The sequence below is a fragment of the Peromyscus leucopus genome, chromosome 10 (assembly GCF_004664715.2).
Source record: "Peromyscus leucopus breed LL Stock chromosome 10, UCI_PerLeu_2.1, whole genome shotgun sequence".
NCBI classification, from domain to species: domain Eukaryota; kingdom Metazoa; phylum Chordata; class Mammalia; order Rodentia; family Cricetidae; genus Peromyscus; species Peromyscus leucopus.
In genome coordinates this window covers 82,538,452-82,552,288 of record NC_051071.1, presented here as the reverse complement: position 1 = coordinate 82,552,288, position 13,837 = coordinate 82,538,452, and the positions used below count along the sequence as shown (strand labels likewise).

Below are 13,837 nucleotides of genomic sequence, written 5' to 3'. Positions count from 1 at the left end.
GGACTGATGCACTCATGAACCCACAGCAGTTGGTTGCCTACATTAAGACTTGCATAAAATCAAGCCAGTCAAAATTCCAGTGTTTATGAGGGATGAGCTCATGAGCTCTTCCTTACTCCTACTGAGGAGCTATTGACAGTCAATGGCTGCTAGGATAGTAAGAGTCAGTTTTCTTTAAGGGTTTGGACACTGGTAGATCCACTATACTTCAGCAGGTGGCCCATACTTTTGAGTATGGAGGTGGTCATAAATCTGACTCAGTAAGTCAGGTCAAAAAAGGAGACATGAGGTTGGCAAGGGTGTGGGACTTAGTCGAAGAAGAGGTAAATATGATCAAAATACATTGTACCCACCATGAAATTTTCAAAGAATTAATAAAATATATTAAAAACATAAACCAACATAACAACTGGAAAAGGGTTTCCTTGTTTGTGCTTTTTCTTAAAAGAAGTTATTGGTTATATGTATCCACTCTTGACTTCCTTCCTACCTTATTTTTCTTGGGGAGGAGGAGGATCTCACCATGTTGCTCTGACTGCCCCCAAAATTTATCATGAGGCTCAGGATGACCCGGTCTCCCAAGAGCCACCATGCCCATTTGGTTTTAGTTTTCAATGCTGGAGGGTTTTTGTTGTTCTTCCTAATTATTTCCTGAAGTCTGTCATCATTTTTTAAAATCATTCGTGTGTACACCCTTTTCTTACCAGCTTTCAGTGTGCATTTTCAGAAGTTCCTCTTCGATAAGCAGGTGTTTGCAGCATGCTTTCCCTATCTGTGGAGGTGTTATTCCACTTCTCATTCTTATGACTTGGACTCCCCTGCTTTTTATGCTAGCCATTCCCGGTTTCGCAGACCTTTTAGAAGACACGGCCCACAGAGCTGCACTTACTTGCTGTATTCATGTTTTAAATGGGGGCACCTGTTTTCTGAAATTTCCTCTCATCCCTTTTTAATTGTTTTCCCCATTACTTTTGTTTATTTATTTATACTTTTTGTTTATTATTGAGACTATAATTTAATTCCAACACTTCTCCCTTCTCTTTGTTCCCTCCAATCCTCCTGTATGACCTCCCTTCTATCCTTCAATGTTTCATGGCCACTTTTTTCATTAATTGGTATTACATGAATATATATATATATATTTGTATGTACACACATATTCCTAAAACAACCTGCTGAGTCCACATGATGTTACTTGTATGTATGCTTTCAGGGCTGGCCTTTTGGCACTGGACAACCAACTGATACACTCTTCCCTGGGGAGGACCACTTCTCCTGCTCCCAGCTTTACTCGGCTGTCTCTAGTTCTGTTGTGTACAGTTGAGGCCTTGTGGGTTTCCCCCTGCCCAGTTTGGCATGGCCATCGGTGTCATCCTTGCTGAGCTCACACTTGGGTGGTCAAGTTTTGAAGGTGTAGCTTCTGATATTCCTAGGAGACGCAATCTCACAGTGGTCTCCGTCTGTTGCAGAAGGCAGTTTCCTTGACGAGTGACGACGACGACACTTATCTGCGGGAATAAGGACAAATGCTTATGGACCGTTGGTGACGACTGTGCTGGTTTACTTCATTGGTGGTTGTAGAATCCCCTCCCGTAACCGTGACTTTACTATCCCTGAGGACTTAGCTAGATTTCCTATACCAGGCACCGTCTCCCTCTTGTCGAGTGGGTCTTGGGTCCACCAAGGTGTGTGCGCCCCTGCCGCACCTGTAGGGTTATCCTGCCATGCTGGTCCTTGGTGTGGTCCACAGGTGTCACAGCGGGTAGAGCTGCTGGTGGCCTCCCTCCTCTGGAAGCACACCACAGAATCTCATCCTCACACTCCCTTACTTTCACCTAAGCCCATCTGTCAAGTTTTGTCTTTTCTGTCCCTGTTCAGCTGAATCATTTGTCCCACTCCAACAGCATCTTCATGGTGTGAAGCTGTCTAAAAGGTAGGTACAGAAGGTAGTTTCAAGAGGTCTCAGGCTCTTGAGGAAGACCCAGAGTCCCTGGTCCTTCCTGGCAGCCCCTTTCAGCCTTTCCAGCCAATCTTCAGTGCTATGTGACCCCGCCAACCTGCAGAACCTCTCACTAACAGGGAACCAAATCTGCCCTACTAGGGACATTTACGAGGGGGACCTTCATCCTCTTTCCTGGCCTCCATTCTGATCTCTCTAAACTTACTGTAGGGAAAGGGGGCTAAGGAAAAACACCCTGCCCCTGACGTGACCCCAGGACCAGGGATTGAAATCCCACCAATCGCTGAACTTGCCCCAGAGTCAAGATGCAGAATCCCGCCAATCCCTGAGCACAAAATCCCAACAACCACTGAGCTTTCCCCAGAATTAGACCACAAAAATTCACCAATCCCAAGCCACCCTAAAAAGCTCAGTCCCCCAAGAAATCCTATAGAAGCTCTACATTCTATTCATTTTGGTGCAACTTCTCACCCTAGTGTCAGCCACCCTCCTGGATTCTGCCTTCCCAGTAAATCTCTAGAGTGAGGTTTGTTGTGCCCTGTGATGCTTTCCCTGGAGCTGGAGCTGAGCCCAACTGTAACAACGTTCACCAGAGCAGAGTGGAGCGGAGCAGACCTGTAACACTTTCCCTATGGAGAAGCTGTCCCCCAGTGGGGCAGAGTTATTACACTTGCATTGGGGAACCTTTCCCTGGAGCAAGGCTGTAAGCTGCTACACTTACAGTGACTTTGTGGTACTCCTTAGCTCCCAACTGCCAGAATACCTTTCCATCTGAGCTGCAATGCTTATATGTGACGTCCTGACTCGGAGAGGCTTTCCTGGTGCCTGTGCACCCCATCATGGTCTGAGCTGCACTGGGACCCGATCCCCCATCTCCAGCCCACCTGCAACAGACTCATCTTCCGGCTCATCAATCACTCGGCACCCCACCCACCAGTGGCAATTATGTAAGTTCCCTCCTTGCTTGTGTAAAGGTTTCCCTGAGTCCCATGAAGTGACCTGACCATTGAGTGTCCGGCCCCACTGTGGTACTCTTTAGAGACAGAAGTACCCCCAGCCATGGCCTTTAAGGCGACAGCTGGCCCTCTTCACTGACCCCTCCCAACACTCTTGGAACTGCCATTCTGCCATTTCCTTAGGCCCAACTAGGTTATTGCGCCCTTCCTTTCCTCTTCTCCCATTTTCCCTCTGGAGCTGCCCATAATCCCACAGCTCCTCTAGGCCCTTGTGCTTTTGTGACCCCATTCTCGTCCCTTTCCCTATGGATGAGATTCCCCTGTTAGAGCTCTGTTCTTATCTTCACCTTCTGTCCTCTATGAAAGCCCTGATACCAGGCGCCGAGTCTCTCCTCTGACCTAGCCAGGCTAAGCCCTGACCCCTGTTGAATGTGGTGAGGACCCACTGAATGGCTTGGTCCTCGTTCTGTCCTCCCTGAGTCCCGGGGATGCCCACGACTACAGGCTGCAGTGACGTTTTCCTTCTCTCATCTGTGGGAGTGGTGTCTCCCACACACTCTCATCTGTCCTTGGGAAGCCTCTTAGGAAACCTCCAGCCTCGACACTTGGCACCCTACCTGAAGGGACATAAACTTAATTCACTTTTGCAATCAAAGTTGGCCTTAATGTCCCTTATAATCAATCCAAATGGCCACCTAATGGCACACTAGGTCCTAATATTCCTCGGGATCTTTATAAATACTGTGAGCGACTGGGGAAATGGAAAGAGATTCCCCATTCCCTGCATCCAAGCTTTCTCTTTTCTCCACTCCAAACCCGGTTTGTTTGTTGTTGTTGTTTTGTTTTTGTTTTGGGTCTGGTCTTCCCTCCCCCGCACCCATACACACACACACACACACACACACACACACACACACACACACACACACTGTGTACATGGCCTGTCTTTTAAGTTATCATTGATGGATCTGTAATCTTTTGGCAAAGTGGGAGCTGGAAGCCAGGCCCAGTAGGGGAGGAAGCACAGGGGTAGGCCAGCCGCAGGCCACACACACCCGGCACACAGCCCTCCCTCCCTGGCTGGTGTGTCTCTCAGCTCCTTCCTGCGGTGTCCTCTATCTGTGCCTAGGGTCAAAAATGTCCTGTCTCTGGGATTCCTTTGTTCCCAGCTTACTGGATTCAGTTTTACAGGAATTCGGGTGCCTTTTAGGTGTGAGTGGTATTAGATTGTTGTTTTATGCTGTGCCACTTCAACTGAAAGCTGGTTCTGGAGTTGGGGTATGGCTCCCCCTCCAAACATGCTTGTTTAAAGGGTTTTCTCTAAAATACCTGCCCCGTATCGGGCGAACTGCCTGCTATGTGACAGAGAAAGGAAAGCAAAGCAAAATAAAGGGACGGACTATTCCCAGTGTGGACTGTGCTGGCTATGGCCACTCACCTCACATGCTTCGGGCTTTGTTCTAATGCTCTAAAACTTTGGCTAAGGTACAAACCTTACCTCAAGATCTGTGAGCATATTGGGCAAGGTTACAAAAATCTGAAAAAATCAGTAAGACTGTAAATCTATCTCCTCAATAGTTAAAATCTATAATCCTAAAGGAACCATGTGGTGTGATGAATTTGGGGATAAACTAACCAAGGAGGAAACAACTCCTCCGAGCTATGAAGCCCAAACCAGATGACTCTTCCACTATTTTCGGTCACACTAGCAAGCCTCCCCCTTATCAGCCTCAACCCGCAGTCTCTTCTCTTCCTCCCCAGCCTCTCTGGTTTTCCTTTCTCCCTCCTCAGGGACAGGTTGCCTACTCAGTCAGGGCTGAGTATGTGGCCTTAAAGCAGAATACTCGACTATCACATGTAAGGCCTTGTTCTAGGAGAACCAACTGGGTATCCACTATATTATCCAATCCTATAACCTCACCTTCCATGATGTTTATATGATTCTCACCAACAATCTTCTCCCAGAGAAGCATAGGAGTCTGGGACCAGGCAAAGGCCCGTGCAGATAAAATCCACCAAACTGATGACACCTACCCAGTTAGAGCTAGGACAGTCCCCAAGGAAGACTCTGAATGGGATTACAATACCCCAGGGTACGTCCTAGCTAGGAATCGATTTTTAACTTGTCTCCTGGCCAGTCTCTGCAAGGACATCCTTATGATGGTAAATTATGAAAAAGTCTAAGGGGTCATCCAGGAAAAGCATGCAGTCCCATCTCAATTCCTAGACAGCCATCCAAAGGCCCTCTTACAATATACCAGTCTGGATCCTGATACCCCAAATGGGAAGCAACTCCTTATGACCTACTTCTTGTCACAGAGTTCCCCTGATATTAGGGCCAAACTTAAATGTCTAGGGAGTGCACCCTGACTCCACAGGCAGAAGTCTTAACTATGGCCTTCAAGGGGAACCATGGGAGAGATGAAAAAGCCCCAAAACAAAAATACCTGATGATGGCTAAAGCCTTTGCTCCTAAAGCCCGAGAACCTCTGTGTCCTTGTTTCAAATGCAGTCAGGAGGGCCGTTGGCCCAGACCTGTCCAAACCCTCATAAACCACCCAGACAATGTCCAAGGTACCATCAAGAAGGCACTGGAGTGTTGATGGTCCCCATGTTCCTCGCAGCATGAGGACATCAAGCCCAGATTGCCCTTTACCCAACATTCTTGGTCTGGCCATGAACGACTGATCAGGGGCCCTGGTTCCCTTGGCTTGACCATACTCCTTCTAGCAGCTCTGGGCATAACCACTGGTGTCACCACCAGCACAGCAGGACTGATGACCTCCTTAGCTGTTTACCATCGGCTTTACCCATAGTTCATCCAGGATCTTCAGTGAGTGCCTCAGACCATTCCTAACCCTTCAGAGCCAAATCGACTTGCTGGCCACCATAGTCCTACAAAATCAGTGAGGGCTAGATCTACTAACAGCAGAGAAAGGTGGTCTTTCTCTTCCACGGGGAGGAATGTTGTTTCTATGTCAACCAATGAGGCATAGTAAAAGATAAGATCTGACAAACTTCAGACAGATCTTCAAAACACATAGGAAACAGCTTGATGCCTCTGGCCAGTGGATCGTTGACAGTCCAGTATGGACCTGGATGTTACCCTTGTTAACCCCTCTTCTCCTCCTTTTCTTAATCCTACTAGTTGTACCCTGCCTTATAAACTTCTTATCTAGATGGCTTCAACAACCGATCCAGAAGATTTCTAACCAGACTTTTAACCAGTTACTGTTAAAGGATTACCGGGCCCTAGCTGCAGAGCCAGAGGCCTGCAGCATCCAGTTACATCCTGATAATGAAGATCAGGATTGCCCCAAGGACCTTGATGCCCCTATCAACAGGAAGAAGTCTAATGATAACATTGCTTTCTTTCCTAAACCCCCATTGTTTACTGATAAACAGGGGGAATGTAGGGTGAAAAGTGCCAAGGAAAAAAAACACCCATACCTTGACTTGACCCTAGGACCAGGGATTGAAATCCCACCAATCCCTGAGCTTGCCCCAGAGTCAAGCGGCAGAATTTCACCACTCCCTGAGCACAGAATCCCACCAATCCCTGAGATTGCCCTGTTTTTATGATTTTCGTTTTCAGTGTTTATAATAGAATTTTTAAAACAATGCTTGTCTAATAAGGTCTTAAAGCTACAACTATTGGGCTGGAGAGATGGCTCAGAGGTTAAGAGCACTGGCTGCTCTTCCAGAGGTCCTGAGTTCAATTCCTAGCACCCACATGGTGGCTCACAACCATCTGTAATGAGATCTGGTGCCCTCTTCTGTTTACATAATAAATAAATATATCTTTAAAAAAAAAAGCCACAACTATTATACTTACCCTTAGTCCTTCTGCAGCTGGAGCCTCTTCTCCCAGACCACCTCTATGTCCTGGGGACTTGGCCTCTTGGTGTAGACCAGCGTCTTCCTACTTCCTTCCTGCCACCCCCTCAGTCTTTCCATCTAGCCCACCTCTATTTCTTTGTGACTCCCCAGCAACAATGAGAACAGCTCTCTCTCTCAAGGACCCCACACTTATAATGCCTGCTTGGGACCCAGAACTGCTCTCTACCAGCGATTCCACAGCAACCATACCTGCCTGGGACTCAGAAACCCCACAGCCACTACACTTGGCTAGGACCCTCAGTGGGAAACAGCAATCAAAGAACACCCACCCAAACAAAGACTAGGCAAGATATCCACACCAAGAATTCAAACATCATAACTCCAGATGCCTAAATACCAGAGCAAAAACATAAACATGAACAACCAAACCAATATGCCCCCTCCAGAAGCCAGCAACCCTATTGTGATAGGCCCTGAGAAAAGCAATTTAGCTGAAGCACAAACCAAGGACTTCCAAATAGTAATCATGAATATGTTCAGAGTCCTTAAAGAGAATGTAAGTAAATGCTTTAATAAAGACCACGGCAATATAAATGGTTAAATGAAATGATGAAAACAATTGAAGAAATTAAAGTAGAACTTAACAAAGAAATGGAATCACTAAAGAAAACCCAAACTTAAATAAAACTTGAAATGAAAAACTCAGAATGTCAAACAAAATCTCAGAGGTCAGCCTCACCAACAGCATCTTCCAGACACAACAGGACTAATGCACACATGAACTCACAGAGACTGAGACAGCATGCACAAGACCTCCACAGGTTCAAACCAGGCAAAATTCCAGCACTAGCAATAGGAAGTGGACACAAAGTCCCACCCCTAACCGAGAAGCTATTTTCAGTTGATATCTACTCTGAAAATTCATTTTCTCTAAAAAAGTACCACTGTGTATATCAGCTACCATCCAGGGCAACCCCCAAACCCAGGGTTATTCAGCCAGCATGAAATGGACTCCATGTTTTTTGTATGCTCTTTGGTCAGTTTTGTTGGGGCAATCATTGTCTTATATTCTTTTTTGTTTAGTTTGTTTTGATTTTGTTCTTTTTCTTGCTTTCTTTCTTAGAGAGAAAATAGGCATGAAATTGAAATGGGGAGGCTCTGAGAAGAGTTGGAGGAGGGGGAGGAATATGACCAAAGTATACTGATGTATTAAAAAATGGAAAATTTTAAAAGGAGGTCCCAGATCCCAGACTGTTCCAACTCCTTCATTCCTCACCAGAGATGCTTTGTACTCAAGTATCTACTAAGAGAATGCCCAAACCCCTTCTGGTTTTGTGTGCTTTTTTTCTAACTTAACTATTGCTTATAAGTAGTACTTACAAGTACTTAACTAGTACTTCAGATGAATATCTGTTTCCATCTGACAGGTTTCTCAGCCTGTGGTCCATTAGATGCGCCACTGTTTTGCTCTACCTTTCTCCTGCATGGATGCTGATACTTTCTAGGATGTGCATGTTTGATGGATGTTCCATCAAACATGCTTAATCATAGCATTTATTGGACTTAGTTTTCTGTACTTCGTATAAGCATTTTTCAGGTGTTTTAAGCTATATTCCATAGCTGCTTTTAGCTTCTGGACCACCTTATTCTCTTGCTCTTCTACTTCCCTGTCCTCCCTCTCACTGAGGTTTGTGGGTGCTACTTCCATGCCTGCACCACAAGTAATCGCTAATCGTCTACATTTCTCACGAGTTCCATTGTCTTCTCATTCCACACACTCTCTTTGGGAATTCTTTCCACGTCTCCTCTTGCCTCTGTACATACCAGTAGCTTTTGCAGTAAATATAACTAAGAACTGGATGACATATGATGTGAATACATAAAATGTGGATTTTGTAAACTGTTTTGAGACACTAAGAAGAAGACCAGACTTAAGTATTTAACTTTTATCATAATGATAAGATTTCAGACATGTTGAGACTAAGATATTCTTGGCTGTTTCTTCTCTGGTCAGAATTTATATCCATGAGGTAACTTGACTATTTCTACATGGAGGAAGCACTATGCTACAAAAAATAAATAAATAAATAACTCCATTTACATGAAGAACAACCATGTATGCCAGATATTTCCAGTGAATAAAAGAAACAATATTTTCATATAATAAATAATAGGAAAACTACTTTGACTGGTTATTAGTAGTTGGCTTATTTTACAGTCATGGTAAACTGTTCTTGGATTTTCCCTACAGTTTCATCTATAATTCTACAGTTCTTTCCAGAACTGGTTTTTGTTTTTGTTTACTTGGTTGGGGTTTGTTTCGTGTGTGTGTGTGTGTGTGTGTGTGTGTGTGTGTGTGTGTGTGTATTTTACTTTTCCAGTACTGGGAATTAAACCCAGTGCTTCAAGCATGACAGCACGCATGAGATCCATTATCCAGGGAAATCTTTAAATAATCTTAACATCTCTTCATCTCTTACCCAAGGAATGCAATTCAACTGGAACTTTTATTTTTTCAGTAGTCATAGAGAGCCACTGAAAGGAAGAGCTGTGCTCAGTCAAAGGTACAGACCATCAGAAAAGCATCTGGAAAACCATAGCGTAGCAATCTTGCTGAAGCTTTCCAATGATTTGTACACTCACTCACTGAAGTGATTAGTTTAATTAGATGATACTAATTTACAGAATCAACATTGTTGATTCACTTAGCAAAGATAATTTTATTTGCTGCTACTGCAATAAAGTTGTTTTAATGTTTTCTCATTTTCCAGTAAACACAGGAGAAGGATAGATGATGGAGAACTGCTGCTCCCATCTTCGCAAACCATGCTCTTCATCCTCCGGCTCATAAGATGATTAAGATGGTGTCATAATTTCTCTCCCCACCTCCCTCTCTCCCTAAAGAAGCTTCTTGTAAAATGTGTGGTGATTATTATATGCATACATTATTTGCATGCTCAATGTGTATTTGAAATGTTAAATGGTGACACAGGAATTAGGCTGGTACGGCAGCAGGCTACTGGGCAAACTCAAAGGGATGACTGGAAATAGCAACAGCACTCACGACGATATGGACAGAGTTCACAGAAACCAGCAAAGAACGGGGACACATCCCAGTGCAAGCAGCAGTCGAAAACCATGATGAACACCATGGCACACACCAGGAGAGGGGAGGAAGAAATTCCCACAACACCAGAGGCTGCCAGAGCCTGGACAGAGGGCTGCAACTCACATGAGAGAAGATGGCCAAACCTAAGGAGTGCGGCCAATTCGGAACCACAGCCAGTAGGAGGTGACAGGGAATACATCCTCTCACCACTGTCTTCCAACCCTCTGATCTCTTGCTTGTGTATCCTGCTGGCTGAAACCAGAACAAACCAGTGGGACATAATAAATACCCACTAAGGTTAGCCTCAGACAACACAGATACAGGATAACCTGAAATATTGCTAGACATCTTCACGGAACTAGCTTAATGGAAGAACATCTTTCACGTAATGCAGCAGATAGTACACACCTGAAAAACCGAATACTTGGGAATCGTTTTTGGAGTACCCCAGATGACCCTGTGCACAGGGCAGTGGGTGAGTGGCAGCAAGTCTAGAACTATCAGGACAATGTGGAGCACAGAAGACTCTAGTGAAAGACACTGATTAAGAAAGGAGTTGCTGGACTGGAAAGGTAAACGTGTAAATAACTTTTAATTTGACTGACATAATCTGAAGATTTTGAGTCTAGCTAATTTTTTTACTGTGTGATGTTTTTAATGTGCAAGATCTTTATAATAAAGTTTTAATTAAAAAAAAAGAATCTTAACTACTACCTAGTCCACCCCCTTCATTTTTTCCGATGAAGAAATGGGATTTCAAATTGATTTAAAACACAATATTACAGAACTGAGACTTGGAATTCACAGCTTTTCCGACTATAATACTCTATCTTTAATTTACTGTTTAAAATCTGCCCTATTCAAATAAGCTCAAGAGACCACTGCACAGTACTGTAACTGCAGTTAACAACAATATATTCTTGAAAGTGCTAAGAAGTAGATTTTAAATGTTTCCACACTAAGGAGTATAACTGTGTGCGGTAGAACATGCTAATTGTCTCTATTTTAGTTATTCTACAGTGTGTATACTTCATTGTGATAACATTGTACAAGATAAGATAATTTACCACAGTGGAACCTAAGTCAGTTTCCTGTGACAAAGAGAAAAGTGGTTGAGCGGAGCGGTGGTGGCACACGCCTTTAATCCCAGCCCTCAGGAGGCAGAGGCAGGTGGACCTCTGTGAGTTCGAGGCCAGCCTGGGCTACAAGGTGAGTTTCAGGACAGCCAAGAACTATTACACAGAGAAACCCTGTCCTGAAAAACAAAAATTTTAAAAATAAAAAATAAACTAAAGCAAAGAAAAGCCAACAAGCAAGGGAGTTACTGTAAACAGCACGGTCTACGAGTAGTTTGCTTGTGGTACTGCTGATGGCGTTCTGAGGATTCTACTTTCCGCGTGACTTAAATGGGCCTTAACCTTGCAGCCACATTTGATAACGTAAGTGTCTACGGCCAACAGTCCTTTAAAAGTTGTCATAAGGGGCAATGATATTGGCTCAGCAAGTAAATGCACTGACCCCACACCTGGTGTCTTGAGTCTGATCCCTGGGACGAACACGATGAAAGGAGATATCCAGCTGCCAGAGTACACAGTTGCTTCACTACCTTTACTCAGCTCCATCTTATTTTTCATAAGAGGTCAAAAGATCTAAATAGTTACAAATTTAAGAGCACCTGCCATTCCCTCAACAATGTTACCATTCTCTGTTTGGGAGATTTCTAAAATTCTGGCTGGTGGAACATTACAACATAGTAATTTCTCACCTCCAATCAACATTAACATTTTTAGTTTCTTACCTGAAAATCTGTGTCTTAAAATTATATATATCTGACCTCATACTATTAGCCTTAAGCTTGGCAATGTTCCACCCAGGCTAGAAGGACTCCTTTATTTATTAAGATACTTATTACCCACATTTTGGGGGGTTGTTGTTGTTTTGGTTGTTTGTGTGTGTGTGTGTGTGATTTTTTTTAACATCCAAAGGCTTATATGTAAACATGGGAAAGCAGCATTATTATTTTCCTTCATTTCAGTCTTAAATACAAGGAATAATTAAAAATAACTTCTGTGGCTTTAAAAAATTGTCTAACAGCCAAGGAGATGGCTCCGTGGGAAAGGTACTTGCTGCCCAGCCAGATGACCTGTGTTGGATTCCTGGACCCATAGAATGCAAGTTCAGAACCGACCCCAAGTTGTCCTCTGACTTTTTATGCATGTGTGTGTACACATAAATGTAATTTTAAAAGTTATCTGTGCAATAAACTTGATAACTTGGTTTGTTGTTATTGTTTTTAGAAATCATGTTTTGTTAGAAATACCACTTACACTTGCTTTCACAGATAATTTCAAAAACAACAAATTCTGTGCAGCTAAGATTATTTTCATACAGCGGCACATAATATATTTCGAAGGCAAAACATTTTTCAAACAAGTAGTCAAGTAGTCCTCGTGTAAGTAAAACGCTAATCCAATTTTGGGAATTAAAAAAAAAATCCGTATACTAAATTGTTATGTGACCGCCTTGCACAGGAGAGATGGGGTTGGCTAGGTTCAAATCCGGAGAATGGTGCTTGTTCTCTTTGCCCTGAAAGGGAGGTGACATCTTAGTCCCCCCACCCACCCACCTCCCGGGACTTCCGGTCTCAGGCTTGCAGAACCCACCCACTGCAGTTTTCCCGCTGCTCTGCCTTCTTCCCACCGGTTTCGCTCTTCCTTCGTTATTACTGCTTTACAAGGACCCGGAGTTACACACCTGCCAGTCTGTGCTGCACACCAGGGTTTGCAGGGCCCCGGGACTCCGGGAGCCTAAGGAGGAAGCTTCTGAAAGCCAGGGACCTGCCATCCGCACCGCCACCGCCAGGGGGCGACCGAGCCCCGCCGCGGCCGGCCGGGTGGCCCGGCGCTTACCTCCAGGTAGTACAGGTCCACCGTAGTGATCTGCGAGTCCAGGAAGTCTTCGTAGGTGTTGAACTGAGTGACGATGTTGTCCACGGCCGTCAGCCCCTCGTCCTGATCCATCGCCGCTACACGCCTGCGTCCCTAGCGACCGAAACTGGGAGCGGGGCGTCCCTAGCAACGGAAGCTGGGGGCGGGACCGGTTGTGGGGGGCGGGGAACGCAAGGCTAATCCCGCCCCAGTCGGCTCCCAGGTTGGCTTCAACTGGACTAACTAACCCCTGGGAACCCGTCCAAGGCAAAGTCACCGCTGAGATGCAAACTCCCACCCAGGGCTTAAAAAACATCTCTAGGGTGTTCCGTCAAAATGTGCGTGCCCAGTGTTTGCAGCAAGTTCCGTGTAAGAAGACTATCACAGAAATCTAGGGGAAATAGTCTCGCTGTCTACATCAGCAGCAAAATACACACGTGATCTTGTTCAGTCTTACACATTACAACTTAAGGAAAGTTATTGTTAAGTTTGAGTGCAAGAGACAATTTAGAAACTTCCCAAATGAAACAGTCTTATTGACAGGATCTTTAAAGACCTCCTTTGTCCCTAAGGTTCTGCCTTTCATTCCCTTTACTTTTCGATATTTTAAATTCAGTAAGTGAATAATGAAAAAAAAAAATCTTGCCTCTTTGAGCCTGCCTTTTCTTTAAAAATGGGGGGAAATCCTAATCATGGAACTATGCATGCCATGGGAACATTTGTCATTGTCTTAAATTTCTATTTACTCATTTCTTTAAAATACTATGAGTAGGTGGCTGGAGAGATGGCTCAGAGGTTAAGAGCAATGGCTGCTCTTCTAGAGGTGCTGAGTTCAATTCCCAGCAACCACATGATGGCTCACAACCATCCATAATGAGATCTGGTGCCCTCTTCTGGCATGCAGCCATACATGGAGGCAGAACAGTGTACAGAATAAATAAATAAATTTTTAAAAAAGAAAATACTATGAGTACAAAATTGATCTTTTTTGGGGGGCCCACCTGAAAGTTATTTCTTATTAGAGCTGACCCGCACAGCTGTTTCT

At 44.4% G+C, this 13,837-nt stretch overlaps 1 protein-coding gene across 2 annotated transcripts in view; it reads right to left on the bottom strand.

The window, feature by feature from the left end:
- The window catches only part of Cfap299 (cilia and flagella associated protein 299), a 513,995-nt gene extending 501,063 nt beyond the window's left edge, over positions 1-12,932 (bottom strand). For both annotated transcript variants that reach the window (XM_037209190.1, XM_028873155.2), the window contains exon 1: positions 12,775-12,932. In XM_037209190.1, coding sequence (XP_037065085.1) covers positions 12,775-12,885 — 111 coding nt within the window. In that variant the 5' untranslated portion in view covers positions 12,886-12,932. The remainder of the gene's footprint in view (positions 1-12,774) is intronic.
- Positions 12,933-13,837: the final 905 nt, after the last annotated feature.